General features: G+C 34.3%; 3 protein-coding genes across 3 annotated transcripts; 1 reads left to right on the top strand and 2 right to left on the bottom strand.

The window, feature by feature from the left end:
- Positions 1-1,668: 1,668 nt before the first annotated feature.
- LOC106292259 (cyclin-A1-2-like) lies at positions 1,669-2,688 on the bottom strand (the record flags this gene model as incomplete). Its single annotated transcript, XM_013727862.1, has 1 exon — positions 1,669-2,688. A coding segment is annotated over one exon (1,020 nt), but the record flags the coding sequence as incomplete, so codon positions are not given.
- A 1,449-nt stretch (positions 2,689-4,137) lies between these two features.
- Positions 4,138-5,497, top strand: LOC106343635 (RING-H2 finger protein ATL2). Its single transcript, XM_013782902.1, has one exon. The coding sequence runs from the start codon at positions 4,370-4,372 to the stop codon at positions 5,174-5,176; it is 807 nt and encodes a 268-aa protein (XP_013638356.1). The 5' UTR covers positions 4,138-4,369; the 3' UTR covers positions 5,177-5,497.
- A 1,257-nt stretch (positions 5,498-6,754) lies between these two features.
- Positions 6,755-10,510, bottom strand: LOC106343224 (condensin-2 complex subunit H2). Its single transcript, XM_013782380.1, has 11 exons — positions 10,054-10,510; positions 9,853-9,952; positions 9,314-9,420; positions 9,080-9,222; positions 8,568-9,000; positions 8,302-8,474; positions 8,052-8,225; positions 7,874-7,975; positions 7,705-7,806; positions 7,456-7,611; positions 6,755-7,391 (listed from the first exon to the last, which is right to left on the bottom strand). The coding sequence occupies exons 1-11, from the start codon at positions 10,226-10,228 to the stop codon at positions 7,077-7,079; spliced, it is 1,980 nt and encodes a 659-aa protein (XP_013637834.1). The 5' UTR covers positions 10,229-10,510; the 3' UTR covers positions 6,755-7,076.
- Between the last annotated feature and the right edge of the window lie 6,799 nt (positions 10,511-17,309).

Here is a 17,309-nt window from a genome sequence, read left to right as displayed (position 1 = left end):
TCATAAAGACTAAGGTTGAATGGGTCTTCCATGTGACTGGATGTAAATCTCCAATGGACTCTAGGTTTGAACTTGTATGGTCTAGGTTATGGACCATCCACTTCATGATTCATAACACACTTAATAATTTCTGTAAGGGAAAATTCCTTAAAAATACACGGACTAATTTTCATTTGCTAATAAAATACACAAACTATTTTGGATCTCGGTTTAATACACGAACTAATTTTCGTTGCCTATTAAATACACAAACTTTTGAAAGTCGCAGGTTTTACACATCTATTTAGACGGCGTTAACTATATTTAACGGCAGTGACGACGGCGTTAGTGTTTAATTAACACGTTTTTAAGTTTAGAAAATATTTTTTTAAAAATACACAAACCATTTTTTATTTGCTAATAAAATACACGAACTATTTTTGGATCCCCGTTTAATACACAAACTAATTTTTGTTTTCTATTAAATACACAAACTTTTAAAATGTGCATATTTTACACATCGATTTAGACGATGCCAATTATGTTTAACAGAAGTGAAGACAATGTTTTAATTAAACAAGTGGTTTAACTGTGAAAAGCACTCTCACCCAGCCAATTGAAATGAATTTGAGTTAGGTTCAATTCAATTTTGACACTATAATCTGTTCCAACCTCCTTTATTTTCTAAACTATGTTTATTTTCTTCTTTTTTACTTTGATTTCCCTTTATATTGATTTGAAGTGGAGTCGATTTCAATGTTGTAAAAAAGGATGAAGAAACTACGTAATTTTAAACGAGTTTCTGATTTTGGAATTAGTTTAGTGTTATGCATTTCTAATTCTTGTTCTTCACTTTAATAGTAGTGATAATGATTCAAGGTTAATTTACACTATGATAAATAAGTTTAGTGTTATGAATTTCTACATATATTCTATTTACTATGATCAAAAATTTTGAAATTTTATCAAAAAAAAATTTACATTATGGAAGCGTAATGGAGAAGAAAACTAACAATATAATCTATTGGACGACTTTTAAACAAATTTGTTCTTCACAGTTTAACCACTTGTTCAATTAAACACAAACATTTTCTTCACTTCTGCTAAATATTATTGACATCGTCTAAATCGATGTGTAAAATATGAAAATTTTAAAAGTTTGTGTATTTAATAGAAAACAAATATTAGTTTGTGTTTTAAACGGGGATCCAAAATAGTTTGTGTATTCTATTAGCAAATGAAAAATAGTTTGTGTATTTTTAAGGAATTTTATTTTCACAATTTAAACATGTGTTAATATATGTGTAAATGATGTGTAAAATCTGCGAATTTCAAAAATTTGTGTATTTAATAGGCAACAAAAATTAGTTCGTGTATTAAATGGAGATCCAAAATAGTTCGTGTATTTTATTAGCAAATGAAAATTAGTACGTGTATTTTTAAGGAATTTTCCCTTTCTGTAACTCTTTTATTTTGATATACAAATCCAGTGTTAAAAAAAAAATCACATATCTCATTAGATTTATAATCTTTTAATAAGAAAGGCCATAAAAAAAAATTTGGTGTGGATTACTTGTCTTTTATAAATTGTTTTATGTTGGTTCCATCAATCGAACTGAATCCATTGGTCTCTGACCCAATGAGTTTCTATCAACAAGACGAGGAAATTAAAAACAAAAAGGAAGCCAATCAGAGGAAGAGCTCTTGTGGCAGTGAGGTGGGGTAAATCATGTTTGCTGCAAACTTGTATTTGGCTTTACTGTACTTCTTTCTGACTGCGACTACATTATCGCCTGAGGGACTCTCATGGCATAGCCGAAGAAGATTCTTAACGCACGCTTCCAAATGTTCAGCCCTGTACCGTGTGTAATGCTCCAACGTAGAGCTCCAGGATGGTTTTCTCGAAGGATGTAACACGTATCGTGCCAAGAAAACAGCAGAGGCTGCGACGAGTAATGGAGTGTAGCGAAGCATAGCGTAATCCAAGAGAGATAATTCGCAAAGATAGCTCGCTAGCGATTCAAACAAGAGGTGGGATAGGACCTCCTCCTCTCTTTTGCCTTGAGGGACAAAGCGGCTTAAAAAACAGTTTGCCGTTGGAGTTGTTAACTCGAACTTCAAGTAGTTGAGAACACAAGACTCCATCTCCAGGAGCTCGTTTCTCGAGTAGCTGTAATCGGTGATGTAACAGAAACTCTCCACCTGACGAGGAGGCGCACGCACTGATCCTCGACCATAATATTTTGCTGAAATCATGATGCATGAAACACCAAGCAACTGCAGGTTTAGCTCGGTGATCACGTTCCCCGAAAGATACCTGTCTAAACAGTTCACTGCCAGGTACAAAGTCTCTGGCGAAAGGCTAAACGCTTCAGCAACCTCCACGAGCCAGTCGATCAGGATGGCATGCATGGTGGAGTTGATGTTTGGTTGAACCCTCTCCATGTAATCGATAGCAGGCCTTTTCTTCGCCTCGCATGCAAAGGCACCACAAAGCTGTGGATCCTCCTCATCATCATCATCATCATCTCCCAAATCTGACTCTGCATGGAAGAATGATCCTTCTGATGAAGCATCTTCGTAAGGAACGAGTAGGTTTGATTTCGCAATTGTGTTGGGAGGTTTTGATTGGTTGTTTTTTTGGAACAATGGTGCAACTTGAGTAGTTTTTTTTTTTGTAACTGAACAACTTGAGTAGTTGAACGAATTTACAGATCACACTAAACAATAACCCTAATTTTCGCTGCCGAAAAGAAGAGAAGAAGTTTACTAGAGTAGACAACGGAGATCAGCTCTTCTGGTTTGTGATATCTCCGAGAGGATTACGGACGTCGCCGAGTGGATTCTCCTTGGAAGAAGAAGTCCGTTTAGCCGTGGAAGACATTGTTCGTTGACGAGGAAGTTGAAGAAGATCTCCGATTCGGAGGCCGTGTCGTCGTCAATCTTTAGGGTTTTTCTTCTGAGAGGGAGAGATCTTGAGCGAGTGAACAACGAAGAAGAATCTGTGAAAAAATAAGAACGTACAATTAATAATTTGGTAAAAGTAAAAAACACAAAAGGTAATAATCCCTTTATATATTAAAGAACAAGCATTGCAATAAATGCGTTCACACTAAACTGGACACATGTCACGTGTAGAAACATTATAATAAATGCGTTCACACTAAAATGGACACATGTTACATGTAGAGAGCTTTTCAACCAAATTCTACATAAATATGTTCACACTATGTACTTAAATTTTTTTAATATAAAACTCACTTGCATGGTTCTTCTTTACGTTATTTTTACTATTTACGAATAGAGCTGGACAAATTATTCATAAATTTTGATTCGACTCGTTATTCGTTTTGATTCGAACCGAAAAATTCAGATATCTATTACTCTACGAAGCAAATCAAATACTAAAATGAAATATCAATATTTATAGGAACGGATATTCAATTTGATCCGTTATATGCATATATTTATATACATATATTTAAAGAATTATATATAAGTTATATATTATAGTTTATTTAAATTTTACGATATTTTTGTTTTTAAATAATTTCATTTTAAGAATTTTATTTTTCATGTATTATTTCGAAAAAAAATGTCATTTAATATTAATTAACATCATCTTTATATATTTATTAATCATCTTTATATATTTTTACATACACATACATGTGCACATTGACGTGAGCACCTTATAACTAAGTATTTACCACAACTGAAATATTTTTTTTTGGAAGTTAAAATATTTTTTTTCTTAATACTTCTTTCACTGTCAACCAAATTGTAGTAAAATGATTTGTCTTCATAATTCTCTTTTCTTTTTTAACTATTATCCGTTTAGAAAATATAATATGAAACCATTGGTTCGACATCACGACTATCTAAGATTCATAACATGAAAACAAACAAGTATTAGTAATTTTTTATTATCACAGGAAAAAAAACAAAAACATCAAACATTTTAACCGAACAAACCAAATAAATACTTATTTAAAATGATAGTTATATTTTAGGAGATTAAAAACCTAAAACAACTTAAAACCGAACCGATATCCAGATTAAACAGATTAATATCTCCTTATTAAAAAAATAACGAAACTAATAATCACATTCCGCGCAAGGCGCGGATTATTACCTAGTAAATAGTATATAACTTTAGCATTCAATAAAAAAGGAAAGAAGAATAAGGGTAGAAAGGTCAAATACGAAACTTGCGCGTCAACTTTGGCGTCGTCTTCTAAATAGCGCGCTTTCTCACGAACCTTCCCTCTCTCGCCATTACTCTAAACTGACTTTTTTCACTCTTCTTCTTCCTTCCACCACTTGACTCTCTCTCTCTCTCTCTCTCTCTCTCCCTCTCAATCTCTCATTCGCCACCATCTTCAAACTCATGAACTCCAACGACCAATATCCAATGGGCAGGCCCGACGAAACCACCTCCGGCTCTTCTCGAACCTACGCCATGAGCGGGAAGATCATGCTGAGCGCCATCGTCATCCTCTTCTTCGTCGTCATCCTAATGGTCTTCCTCCACCTCTACGCCCGCTGGTACCTCCTCCGCGCTCGCCGCCGTCATTTCCGCCGCCGCAGCCGTAACCGTCGCTCCACGATGGTTTTCTTCGCCGCGGATCCTTCCGCCGCCGCCGCCGCCTCGCGCGGCCTCGATCCCGCGGTGATCAAGTCTCTCCCCGTTTTCGCTTTCTCCGAGTTGACTCACAAAGATCTGACCGAGTGCGCCGTTTGCCTCTCCGAGTTCGAGGAAGGCGAGTCGGGTCGGGTTTTGCCCGGTTGCAAGCATACGTTTCATGTTGACTGTATAGATATGTGGTTTCATTCTCATTCCACGTGTCCTCTCTGCCGCTCTCTCGTCGAGCCTCCCGTGGAGGAGCAAGTTGCGATCACGATTTCTCCTGAACCGGTTTCTGTTGCAATTGAACCGGGTTCGAGCTCTGGATTGAGAAAACCGGCGGCGATTGAGGTGCCGAGGAGGAACTTCAGTGAATTTGACGATCGGAACTCGCCGGCGAATCACTCGTTTAGGTCGCCGATGAGTCGTATGTTATCTTTCACTCGGATGCTGAGCAGAGGAAACGCCTCGTCGCCCATAGCCGGAGCTCCGCCTCAATCTCCGTCGTCTAACTGCCGGATAGCGATGACTGAGTCAGATATAGAGCGTGGAGGAGAAGAGACTAGGTGAGCTATTGGTCGGAAAGTAAAAACTATAAATTTTATTACAGGATTGATAAAGTCAACTAGCCTTTGCCGACGGTTGATTTAAGCTCCAGTAACACGTTGCGTGGTCTGAACGAATCTTATTCACCGAGTGTTTACTTGTGTTAGTTTAGATAGAATTGTCTGAAGATGTACATAAAATTGTCAGTTGTCGATGATGTTATATTGAATCTTTTTTTTCCATTTGTTTTTATTCCCAGTCTCTATAGACTCTTTATGTAATACCACCAATTCAATGGTCATGAAATCATGATAGAGACTTAACCTAATTTTATTTTATCACCAATTCAATATCTTTAATCCATCGTAAATGTAAATGCATCGTTTGAACAATCAAAGCCATATTTAATACTCTATGACACGCTACTTTCACTACAAAAAATGTCTCTCTATGAAAGCAGGTGATAATGTACATAGATGAAGTGATAATGTTTGCGCAAATGAGAGTAATATATAGTTATAAACATGCAGGCAATTAGATTCCAACGACTGAATCCATGTTATAAAAGAGTCTTCACACGTTAAGAAATTAGAACTATATGCTCAACACGACTATGACTTTCGAGTCTTGACGCCATTTAGTTTACTTCATTACGAAAATTATTATTTTAGTTAGTTTTCCTCCAAAGAAAACCCCTTAGAAAAGAAAGGAATTATGTCAATGTACATTGGTATCAGATTTGTAAACTATATTGTAATATGACTCATGGTTTCTACGCGTAAGTGGACCAAGTCTCTTATGCCTCCTAACCACACCACAACGTGGGGTATTTAATTAATTTACATGTTTCATAGCCAAAATGGATTAACAACTTGCACTAACTCTCCAACTCCAATCATCATCTTTTGTTTAATTGAAAATAACAAACTCGCACTACATACAAAGGACCAGATCCAATAATCAATTTTTTCAAATAAAAAAAATACTTAAAGAACGTATTTGATGTCGACGATTGTCGTTAAGAAGTATGCGTAAATGATTAGCGTTTGATACAAATATTTTGAGGACTAAAAACAAAATTAAACAACTAATCAAAGGTGGGTAAAGCAACTACAATAGAAACGTAAATGAAGGGGCGATTTGAAGGTACGTGTTTATGTTAACTCATACAAGTAGAGGACAAATAAAATATCACGAGAATACAATTTCCAGGAACTTTCCATTGTCAATTAGATAACCTGAAAGTCTTTTGTTGCGACCCAAAAAGTCCAAAACCAGTGTTGAAAATAAGGAATTTACATGTAGATACAGTGTCAGACACTGATCCTGGTATTTTTCTTTGCCTTTTTGTTACTTTATATAGAACGTTTACTGTGTTTTTTTTTCTTTAATTGATTTGGCACTATATATGCTTCTTCTTTTAAAAATAACGAAAATAAACGAACGACAATATTGAACTGATACAACTTGAGCTACAAACAGGTTGAAACTGACTGAACAAGGCATCTAAACATGGAGTTGCAAACAAATTGAAATTGATATAACAAGGCATCTAAATACATAAAAGATATATATGAACAATTTTGAACATGATTCTTATTCCCTTGAGATAAAAAGGAACTTCACTTTATGAACTACAATCCAAACCTTAAGGAAATTCCAAAATCACGCTCCCTAATAAGTTAAAGAGATCATCAAAAGTGGTATTTGATTGTTATTACAACTAAATAGGCTGCTACTACTTCAGACAGTGCCTTCATTATACATAACTCACAGTTACGGAGTTTCCTAACTGTCTGATAAAATCTATAATCTAATTTGTGTAGTCATTAGCCATTTTAGCTTTACAATTTTCCGCTGAGTGATTTTGACTCTGAAGAAACTTCAGTTACCTAGCCTTACTACCTCATCAGATCGAACTTTTTCATCTCTTCTTGCTCTTCCGTGTGCACTTAGTGCCGACATTGTTCATCTTTGATATCTCTAAGGACACTTTCCTAGTCTCTTGGCTTGAGACAGAACATGTGTTGTTTGCCTTCTTTGGTGGTGGTGACTCTGGAGATTTGCCTTTGGCTGTGGGGGATTTTTCTCGTTTCCGGGGTAAGCGCATTTCAGTTTTCTCAGCCTTTCTGTTACGATCACTGAGTAACCGAACGCTGAAAGGATTCACCGCTGTATAACACACTGGTTCGCCTACCGAGTTCCCAGGTTTCTCGAGCTCAACGTCTCCATTGTTCACCTGGATATACATTTACTTCAAATGATGGTGAACATACAGAAAAATGTTTTGCTCTGTCACTTACCAACTGGAGAAGCGCGGAGAAAGCCCGGGCTACATCGTGCTTTTCTTGGTCTTTCATGAGATCAGTAAAGGTCTCGGCGTCTCCACTCTCTTCAACAGTGAGTTTGTTGACAATCCTTTCTCCATATTCTTGAATGTCAAAAGGAGGGTGCAGCTCCTGGTCATATAATAAACCAGACAATGTAGAAAAATGCATCAGATCTCTGACTTCAAGTGAATGGTCAGAGAAAGTAGAAGAAATATATTTTACTTGTTCTTCTAGGTTTTGCTCGATTTTCTGTTTCCAAGTTGAAACCCGAGCAGCTAGATCCGTTTGCTTCTCACTTTTAGCTATGTTAGCAAGAAGAGCATCCTACAAAAAAAAAACAGATCTTTTAAGAAAAATAGATGAAAACACACACACGAACTAGTGTAGTTACCAGGTGTGAGCGACAAAGATCTTCCAAGCTTTCCTGACAATGCGAGTCGTCGTTTCCAAACCCATCGTGGTTGGGGAAATCTGCAGCTCCACCATCATGATTCTACATGAATCCAAATGAACGGATAAGGTTTGCATATAATTCCACTGGAATGTTTTTAAATTAGTGAACAACTCACCATGCCTGGACCATCTTCATCCATGAACGCATGTTCATGATCATCACCACCATGATCTCCAAAATCATTAAAGTCGCCATTATTAGCTTCATCATTGTTATCCTTAACGCCCTCCTTGTGATTGCTGTTAGCATCAGTAGGTTGGTTTCCTCCATTCACAAGCAATGCTCGAAGCTGAATTCAAAACTCTCAGTTTTTTTGTTGTGTGCCTACATTAAATATCATGTAAAGCTATAGAGAAAACACAGACCTTCTCGTAATAGGGAATGTCTTGTGGTTCTCTCTCATTGTTACTAGAAGGACGGCGTTTCTCCCAAATTCCGCTCAGCTCTGCACTGATGGGACCGTTGGGTCTAGCAAGAGGAAACATGGTAGCCATATGGTCCTTGGTAAGGCTCGCTCCAAACTTTCTCAAAGTTTTAACTGCTCAATAAATAAAAGTATAAAATGAGATAGAAGTAAGGCGCAGATCATCAGACCTCGATCAGGAAAAGAAAAGAAGAAGACATTTCCAACCTTTTTTAAAAGGCTTCACTTTCAAATTCCCTGGCTCATAGGGATTCAATGGCTTCCATGGATCATCTTCATCAGCATCTGTATCACTCAAATCCATTGTTCCTCCATGGTCGTTATCCATGTCAAAGCCATGATCATTGTCTCCAAAGGCAGGAGGAGACTGACACCCTTGGTCACAGTTTTGAGCATCGGGACCATTCCCATTTACTGGTGACTGGTTGAAATTGGTTCCTTGATTCTTTCCCACAGACGATCTGCGAGCGCTTCCTCCAGAACGTCCTACTGGTGAGTGAAAACTTTTACGAGCTGAGCTGCCTCTACGAGCACTGTTCCTTCTTTTACCAGCGTAGCTATCACCTAAAAATTCATTTACCACTACAGCATCACATGGGTCTAATAGAATAAAATCCCGGTAGAGATGTGTAGTTGCCAACTGCAAGACATGAAAGTAAAAAAGCAGTTCAAACACAGACTCTTTTTATTATTTGAGAAGTGGAGGAACAAGCTGTTACCAGATAAGATTCCAGCTCTCCTCCGTCACCGCTAGTATCCAAGCAGTCACCTTCAAGAACAACTAGATTTGCTGGAGGCTTAACAAACTGATTTGGGCAGGAATCTCCACCAACGAAGTCGTCCAAGCTATTCTTTGCGTCCACTATATTAGCAACACCAACTGGGTTAGTTTTCTGCTATCTTGAATGGCACAAAGGTATCAAGTTTAGTTACCATTTCAAAACTTTACCTACCTGGGATATCATCCACGTTCCAGAAGAGATCATTTTCTTCTTCATCAACCTGACGAGAGGAGCTTGCCTCAGCCTCGTTTGATGTACCTTTGGACTCTTCCTGGTCTCTATTAGAAAAATAGCAAGAACAATTGACCAATCAGAGAAGATTTGTTATTCCTCTTTTAATTCTGAAATTATCATAGATGTGGCGTTTGTCTGATTTAGATACATGGTCACACTATCCTTTCACCAATAACCGCTAATGATGCAAATTTCCAATTGAAATCAAGAGAGTGATAAGGTGATTAGAGCTGACGATTACCAACTTTGAATACTAAAAAAAAACATCAAGTCACAGCTTAGACACAGAACCTATGCAGAGAAAAGCATTTAAGGTGCAGCTATTGTATAAATTCAAAACAAACCCATACACATAGAGAAAGATGAAGTCGAGTTTATAGCTATGCCTAAGCATGATTTCTAACACAAAGTAATAATCTTTTATCATGTTCGATTAGCTATGATTCATTAAATTAAGAGAAAAAAAAAGGACAAACCTTTGCTTGGATAGAAACTCCAATGTACGTAAGACCAAATTGTACAAGTACTCAACTTTCTTGCTGTAAACCTGAACCGAGCCCTGAAGCAACAAAGCAGCTACAAACCCCCACACGACAACACAAACTCAAAACCCCAATTTTTTCTTACAACCCTAAAAAAAATCAAATGATAAGAAGCTTCAGAATCAAAGCACAGACCTTCCGCGAAATTAACAGGAATCTTCCCATCTTCTTCTTCGTTTCCGGTGATTTCTCCGGTACATATCTTGAGGAGGTACTCTTCTAGCTTCTCCGACAAATCAACTTCCCAATTCGCCACCAAATCTCTCTCCGGCTGTACCGTGTGAATCCTCTCCCCGCCGTTACTCGTCATTTACTGTAGAGACGCTCCGAAATTAAGCTTCTGTAGGGAGAGATCGGATGATTCATACCCTTTAGCGTAAACCCCCGAGAAAAAGGGCAAAAACCCTAGAAATAGTGAATTGGGAACTTCCAAGCAAATCAGAGAGTTTCAATTTAAATTTGAGAAATTTTCTGGGAGGCGAATGGGCGTAAGGATCCAGCTCGAGAGAATTCAAGTGGTTTACTGAAGAGAGAGGAGGAACAAATCTGTGAGATTGAGAGAGAGAGAGACAGAATGTTTGGGGGTAAGTAAAGTGAGAGAGACGAAATATTTTGGACTCTCGAGATTTTCCCGCTTTTCATAAAAGGCCAAATATTGTTGGGCTTAACTCATTTGTTGGGCTTCTCCTGTCTGAGATCGGCTCATCCTACTAATATACGAAGGGGGACGTATTCAATTCATTTATTTGATTTTTGACGGGGTTTTAGATGATTTTAATAAGTTGCAGAGATTTAATTGATTTTTGTTAAACTACTCTAGAATATCACCTAAAACTATGGCATTTGGGTTTTAATTTTTTTAACTAAAAAATCATACCCAAACACCCTAAAATCATCTGAAAACTTTAAAACTCCACAACTTAAAATATTTTCAAAAACACTAGATTTCAGAGTACTTTAAGAAATGTCAAATTCAATAACAGTGGATTTTAAATGAATTTTTAAAATTCATGTTTCAATAACAGTGGATTTGTCATTTTAATACAAATCACCTGAAACTCTCAGTTGAATATATCCCCCTAAAGTGACAGTGTCATTCACAGGTGAAGTTTACAATTAATTCTCTTAATTTGATTGGTTGTTGGTATTTGAATTTTTATTTATTTAATTAAAATTTTAAAAATGAAACTAATCCTAGAACTTCCTAATCTAACCTTTTTTTTTGTCAACCTTCCTAATCTAACCTATATTACCGTACAAACAATTAAACATTTTAAGATAAAAGAATTAACATAATTTATTTATAGAAACAATTAAATATCATAGATTACATTATATAAATTTAAATAAATACATGTGGTATGATAGAAATAATTATATAAACGATTTTAACATATTTATATTAATAGTGGATGCAATAAATTATAGATTACGAAAAAAACTAATTAACCTACACCTAATAATATTTTGTTATACTCACTATATATATTTTTTCTAAAATGTGTCCAATGAATGCAAAACAGTCAAATATACAATTTTAAAAACATTCATTCATTTTTCAGTGACAAATATTGATTGTATAGTTGAGTTATTACTTTCATAAATGATTAAATTATTTGTATATTTATAAACAGAAAAATATATAGTAAGTCGTTTAAAATAATATTAATTATTGAATATATTTATTATAATATAAAATTGAAAAATTGGAACATTATACTAATACGAGACTAAAGTTAATATACTCTATTAATATAATTCTTATAGCCTTGATTATAATAAAATTATATGGTAAATTTTTTAAAATAATATTAATCAATAAAAATTTTATTATAATATAAATAAAAAAAACGAGAACAATATATTAATACATGACTAGAGTTAAGACTTTATTGATATAGTCGTGATTATAATAAAATTGACATGCTTACTTTGTAATAGGTAAAAAGGAAGGATACATATATAAAACATCAGTGAAGAATAATAAAACTTGTTTGTTATATTCTTGGTTGTATTCTTTGTTATTTTATATTTTTACGTAGTTAATTTTTTATATGTATGCCGAAATACATGTGTTTTACGAATTACTATAACTGTTAATTAATTATTTGTAACTATTTTACTTCTAAAAAAAAATAAAGTGGTAGACAAAACTATTTCGACAAAATACCCATCCCCAACCAAGTTCCATAGCTTTGAGTCCGAAAATAGAAAGTGTTATAAAATAACTTTTTGTTCATTAATCTCTATCTTTTTTTATTAATAAAAAACTATGTCATAAAAATACTTTTTGGAAACTTATAACAAAATTATTAGAATTAACAATATATCTCAATAATCTTCTAAGATTATACAATACCAAAAATTTTGATTTTCAAATTATTTAAAATAAAAAGGTTATTTTTAATATTTATGATTATTATTCAAAATTATAAAATTATAAACATAATATATAATTTTCATGAAATATTTATACCTGCGAAATCGCGGACAACCACCTAGTATTTATTAATCCAAAGTTTAGTACGTATTCTTATAATATATAGCTTTTCACGTAATTAAGTTTATTATTAATTATTTAAATGTAACTATGTATTTATATAGAATTTTTGAAAATTTATTATCTTATTATTTTATCGATTTGTACTGACTCGAAACCTGCAAAATTTATTAATTTATTGTGTTTAGTAATTTATAAAATTTATACGGTAGATAACAATGTTATAGTGATATAAATGTGTTTATATTTAATTTATTGCGTATCCATAATTCAATTACTTTTAATTTTACACATTGTACGCTAATTTATAGAGGAGTTAGTTGATTACAACTTGCGAGTCGATCTATATGAATTAATGGTTTTATTTTTTGTCAATTTTTTCATATGTTCATGATTATGTTTAATGCATTATCTGTGATTTTAATAAATATGATGGTAAGATAATTGAATAATTATGTGAATTTGTGATTCACAAGATTGACTATAGATCCTAAAATCTACACTAAGTATTTAATAGTGACCGGAAGTTCAATCTGGGGAAGAGAAATGATGTAGGCAACGATATCTTTAGAACACAACGATGTAATCAGTTTCCAGTAGGTAAAAATGGACTTTACTGATGAATAAGATCGAATACAATGAGTTGGACTAGATCGAATGTTACAAACGAGATCGATAAAAGAAAGGATCTAAGATTGGATGAAAACAAGGTCGATGTATGTGTGTAGCTCTCTTTAGGGTTTTCAATGTGCCCCTCTTCAGGTCCGTTCTCCTTCCTTTATAGTAGGTCGACTCCGTGATCTCTGTAACCGATCCGTGATCTTTGGGCCCTTGAGGTTTCCGTCTCGAGCTCGGGTGCTTGCTGCGGGCTTTGATTCTTTACGGCCCACATTGCTGATCGTGGTCCATTAATCATATTGACCGAAATTGGGTCCAACAATTACTACACAAGAAAGTGGGATGTTTACTTTGCACTAGGCTGGTACGAGTTAGTAGACTAGAGTTAGTCATTTCATGCACAAAATACATGAACATATATTCTGTAAGGGAAAATTTTCATAAATCATACAAGAAAAATTAAAAGAGTAACATGATCATCGAATTTTATTTTGAAGCATTGTATTCTTTACAAAACCTTAACCAAAAAATGGTATCCAAAGTTCTACAAAAACCATCAAAGATAACAAAACTATCCATCAACCTTTCTACATCAGCATATCCTCAAGTAAACTTATAAAATCCTATTCGAGAAACCTCCACTCGAATGACTTGTTTATCCCAAATAGATCCATCCAACTCCAAAATAACATCAAACATATCTTCTTCCTTGTAGAAGTTGACAAATGCGTAACTGGTATGGAAGTTGCTAATGACCTTCACATGATGTATACTCCAAAGTTGTTTAAGATGTTACAAACGTAAACTACATCCATCAGAGGTGTGAGCTTCGTCACATACATACACTTCATCCCGATGTTATCACCTTCTCCAATTGCCTGAAACGTAGTTTCACAATCTTTGCAAACGTTCTTTCGTCTCCCACCACAACCATCATAGTATTCATATGATATGTTTTCACGTAATTAAGTTTATTATTAATGATTTTTACGAGGCTATGTATTTATATAAATTTTTAAAAATCTTTCTTTTATTATTTTTCAACTTATGTCATGTTTAAGCTAAATTTTATTGATTTATTGATGTACTGAATATTAATTTTTCTGATTATAAAGACATTGTCTAATAATATTATATTCAGTTGAGATGTGTCTAGTTTAATGTGAAATCACATCAGAGATTCTAAATCTATCATAAAAGGGTTAAGAGAGAGATAAGATAAGCTTGAGTTAACATCACAAACCAAGTTGCCACTCATAAAAAGCTTCATCATTTACGGAGTAGAAGATACTTGACTTGAGCTGCTTTACAAACTCTAGAGAGATCAGAGTGATAGTCTTGGAGGTTGACTGAATTCATTGCAGCAGAAAGAATGGACAGATGATAGAGAATGACGTCCCTTCTGTATCTTTATCAATTCTAGATGTCTGAGACTGGATCAGCTGCTTCTGAAGATTTAATTTTTTTGCTATTTTTTTTTTAATATCTTTCAAGAATTTAAATGATTTCTTCTTAACCGATTATTTTGTATTGTCTCTGAGAACTGATATTTTTACTAGCTTCTTCAACAATATGGGCTTTCTAACAGGAGAAACTTCATAAGAAGTATCAACGGCGTTGATCTCGTCGTCGTCGTACATTGGAACCTGGAAATCATTCCAGATACCTTCAACCGGAGAACCAAAAACATGATACTCAAATACAATGTACAAACTCATTTCTACGTGTTGTAGATTTGGAAGAGAAGCCTGTTGATCAACAAAATCAGAAGCTTCCCTTTAAATTTAGCAATTTATAAACAGATCACGAAGAACAAAACTAGTGTTTCGTAAGAACTACATTTACTTAGATGATTGAAAGATGAAAAGAAGACTTTTAGAATTGAAAAAAAGGGATGCGGCCAAAAAAGAGAGAGATGGAATATTAATTTATAGAGTTTCTATTGAGATAATAATGTTCTAATGATAAAAATCTGTTTATAATTTAGTTGGTGTGTATATGTAGTGCATAAGTCTACATCATATTTCAAAACTATTGCGATGATGATAACAAAGTTGATGATAATAATAGTAACTCACTGGAGCAAAAATTAATAAAAATATGAGTAAATTATGAGCAATGTATAGTGCAGTACAAATTAAAAATATTACTGAATATTATTTACTCTCTTTTGTTTAGATTTGTATGGTGATATGCTTATGCATGGATCAAAAATGATAATGATGTTATAGTGATAAGGGATAATGTTGTAGTAATAATGTAGTGGTGTTGATGCGATTATGATGGTAAAATTATTGTGATGATGATAACAAAGTTGATGATAATAATGACATAGCTTCACCATCTTTGCAAATGTTCATTTGCCTCCCAGTCCCACCACTGTCATCCTGAGATTCCATCGTTTATGAATTCTTTCAAAGTTTTTATCAACTTTTTCTTTGAAATAAAACCAGTGTTCTAGTGAAGCATATATTGTTTTGTGTTGTTTTGATACCAAGCCCATGATACTTGTCAGTATAGACATAAGCCTTTACCATTTATGAACGATTCACCTAACAATTTTAATTTTAGACCGAATCAGCAATTCACATAATCATTGCATTATCTTACCAACAAACTTATTCCAATCACAAAGATGCAGTTAACATAATATGAACATATGCAATAATTTTTTTTGACAAAGAAACAGAATCAACAATTCACATAGGTTGACGTGTAAGTTGTAACAAACTAACTATACTATAAATTAGCTTCTAATGTGTAAAACTAAGGGTAATCAAATTATGAAATAACTGAATTATAAAACATACTTTATCATTATAACATAGTAATTTACAATATAAGTTTTATAAATTAACTTGATAAATTAATAATTTTACCGATTAATAAGATACCACATTTTTAAAAATTATATATAAATATGTAGTTCCATTAAAATTATAAATTAATATTTTATATATATATATGTACAGTTTATGTAATTAAAAAAGATATTTTTTATGGGCAATTCTCTCAAATAGACATTTTTAAGTTTTTGTCACAAAAATAGACCTCAAAAACTAAAATGACCAAAATAACAATTTTTATTTTGAAAATTTTAATTTTTTTTTAATTTTTTAAAATTTGAAATCATATCCTGAAAACCCCACTCCTCAACTCTAAACCCTAAACCTTAAACACTAAACTCCAACCCTTAACTCTAAACCGTAATGTCTATGTATTTTTTATAAGTGTATATTTACTTCTTTTGATAAAACATTTAAGTCTATTTTTGGTCATTTTTATTTTTAAGGTTTATATTTGTGATAAAAAAAACTTTTTTTAGGTATATCCTAGGGAATTTCTCTATTTTTTATTGTTTGTTTTAGATTTTATAAAGTTTTTACTGCAAAAATTGTTATATAATGGTAAATAAAAGTAATGGGGTAAATTGAATGGAAACTCAAACAAGAGGGGTCTTTTTGTAAAGTTTTATTTTAGTTATGTATTCAAAGAATCTCCGCGGCGGGTTCTTCGCGATCTGAAACTTTAACATGAATTCGAACTTGGGGAAGAGATCATCCGGATCGTCGTCGTCGATCAATACCTTTGATTTTGATCTCGGTCTCGGATCGAGCCAATGCAAACCTCTAAACGGATCCGGTTCGGGTATTGGGATTGTAAATAAAGATCCGAGCTTGTTTGGGAAATCTAGTGGAAACGTGCCGTCGAAGAAAGCACCTCCAGCTTCAGGTTAAGGTGTTAATGCTAATAGTAACGTTAAGAGTATGTCTGGGAGCATAGCAATCTAAGTGGCTCTGGTCTTCCTTCGGACAAGGATCCGTTTGGTTGTTTGGTTGGTTTCGGATCAAAATCTTCACGAAAGGCTAATAACGCACTACAAGAAAACAAGGGGATTCTGAATTTCTGATGGCCGAAATCGTCGGAAATTCGTCGGAATAGACAGATTCCGACGAATTTCCGACGAACCTGTCCGTCGGTATCGTTTTGTCGGAAAAAAAAAATTCGTCGGAATTTCGTCAGAACTTCCGACGACTTTCTGACGAATACCGAGAAACGTCATTATGACGAACTTCCGACGATATTACGATGCGGACACACGAGACCAGAGTTCATCGGAAAAATTAGGTACCGACGGAGAACAATCCTCGGACAATTCCGACGTAGTGGATTCCTCGGTGTATTCCGACGAACTTTGGGCGTCGGTATTTTCCGACGGACAATGGTCGTCGGAATATACCGGCGGATATTTGATCGTCGGTATATTCCGACG

This window comes from Brassica oleracea, chromosome C5 (assembly GCF_000695525.1).
Source record: "Brassica oleracea var. oleracea cultivar TO1000 chromosome C5, BOL, whole genome shotgun sequence".
NCBI lineage: Eukaryota > Viridiplantae > Streptophyta > Magnoliopsida > Brassicales > Brassicaceae > Brassica > Brassica oleracea.
This window is presented reverse-complemented; position numbering and strand designations above follow the sequence as displayed.

Coding starts and splice junctions, on each gene's coding strand:
- LOC106343224 (XM_013782380.1), bottom strand. CDS start 10,228: ATGACGAGTAACGGCGGGGAGAGGATTCACACGGTACAGCCGGAGAGA. Junction 9,421..9,852: donor GAGTTTCTATCCAAGCAAAG/GTTTGTCCTTTT, acceptor TTTTTCTAATAG/AGACCAGGAAGAGTCCAAAG. Junction 9,001..9,079: donor GAGAGCTGGAATCTTATCTG/GTAACAGCTTGT, acceptor CATGTCTTGCAG/TTGGCAACTACACATCTCTA.
- LOC106343635 (XM_013782902.1), top strand. CDS start 4,370: ATGAACTCCAACGACCAATATCCAATGGGCAGGCCCGACGAAACCACC.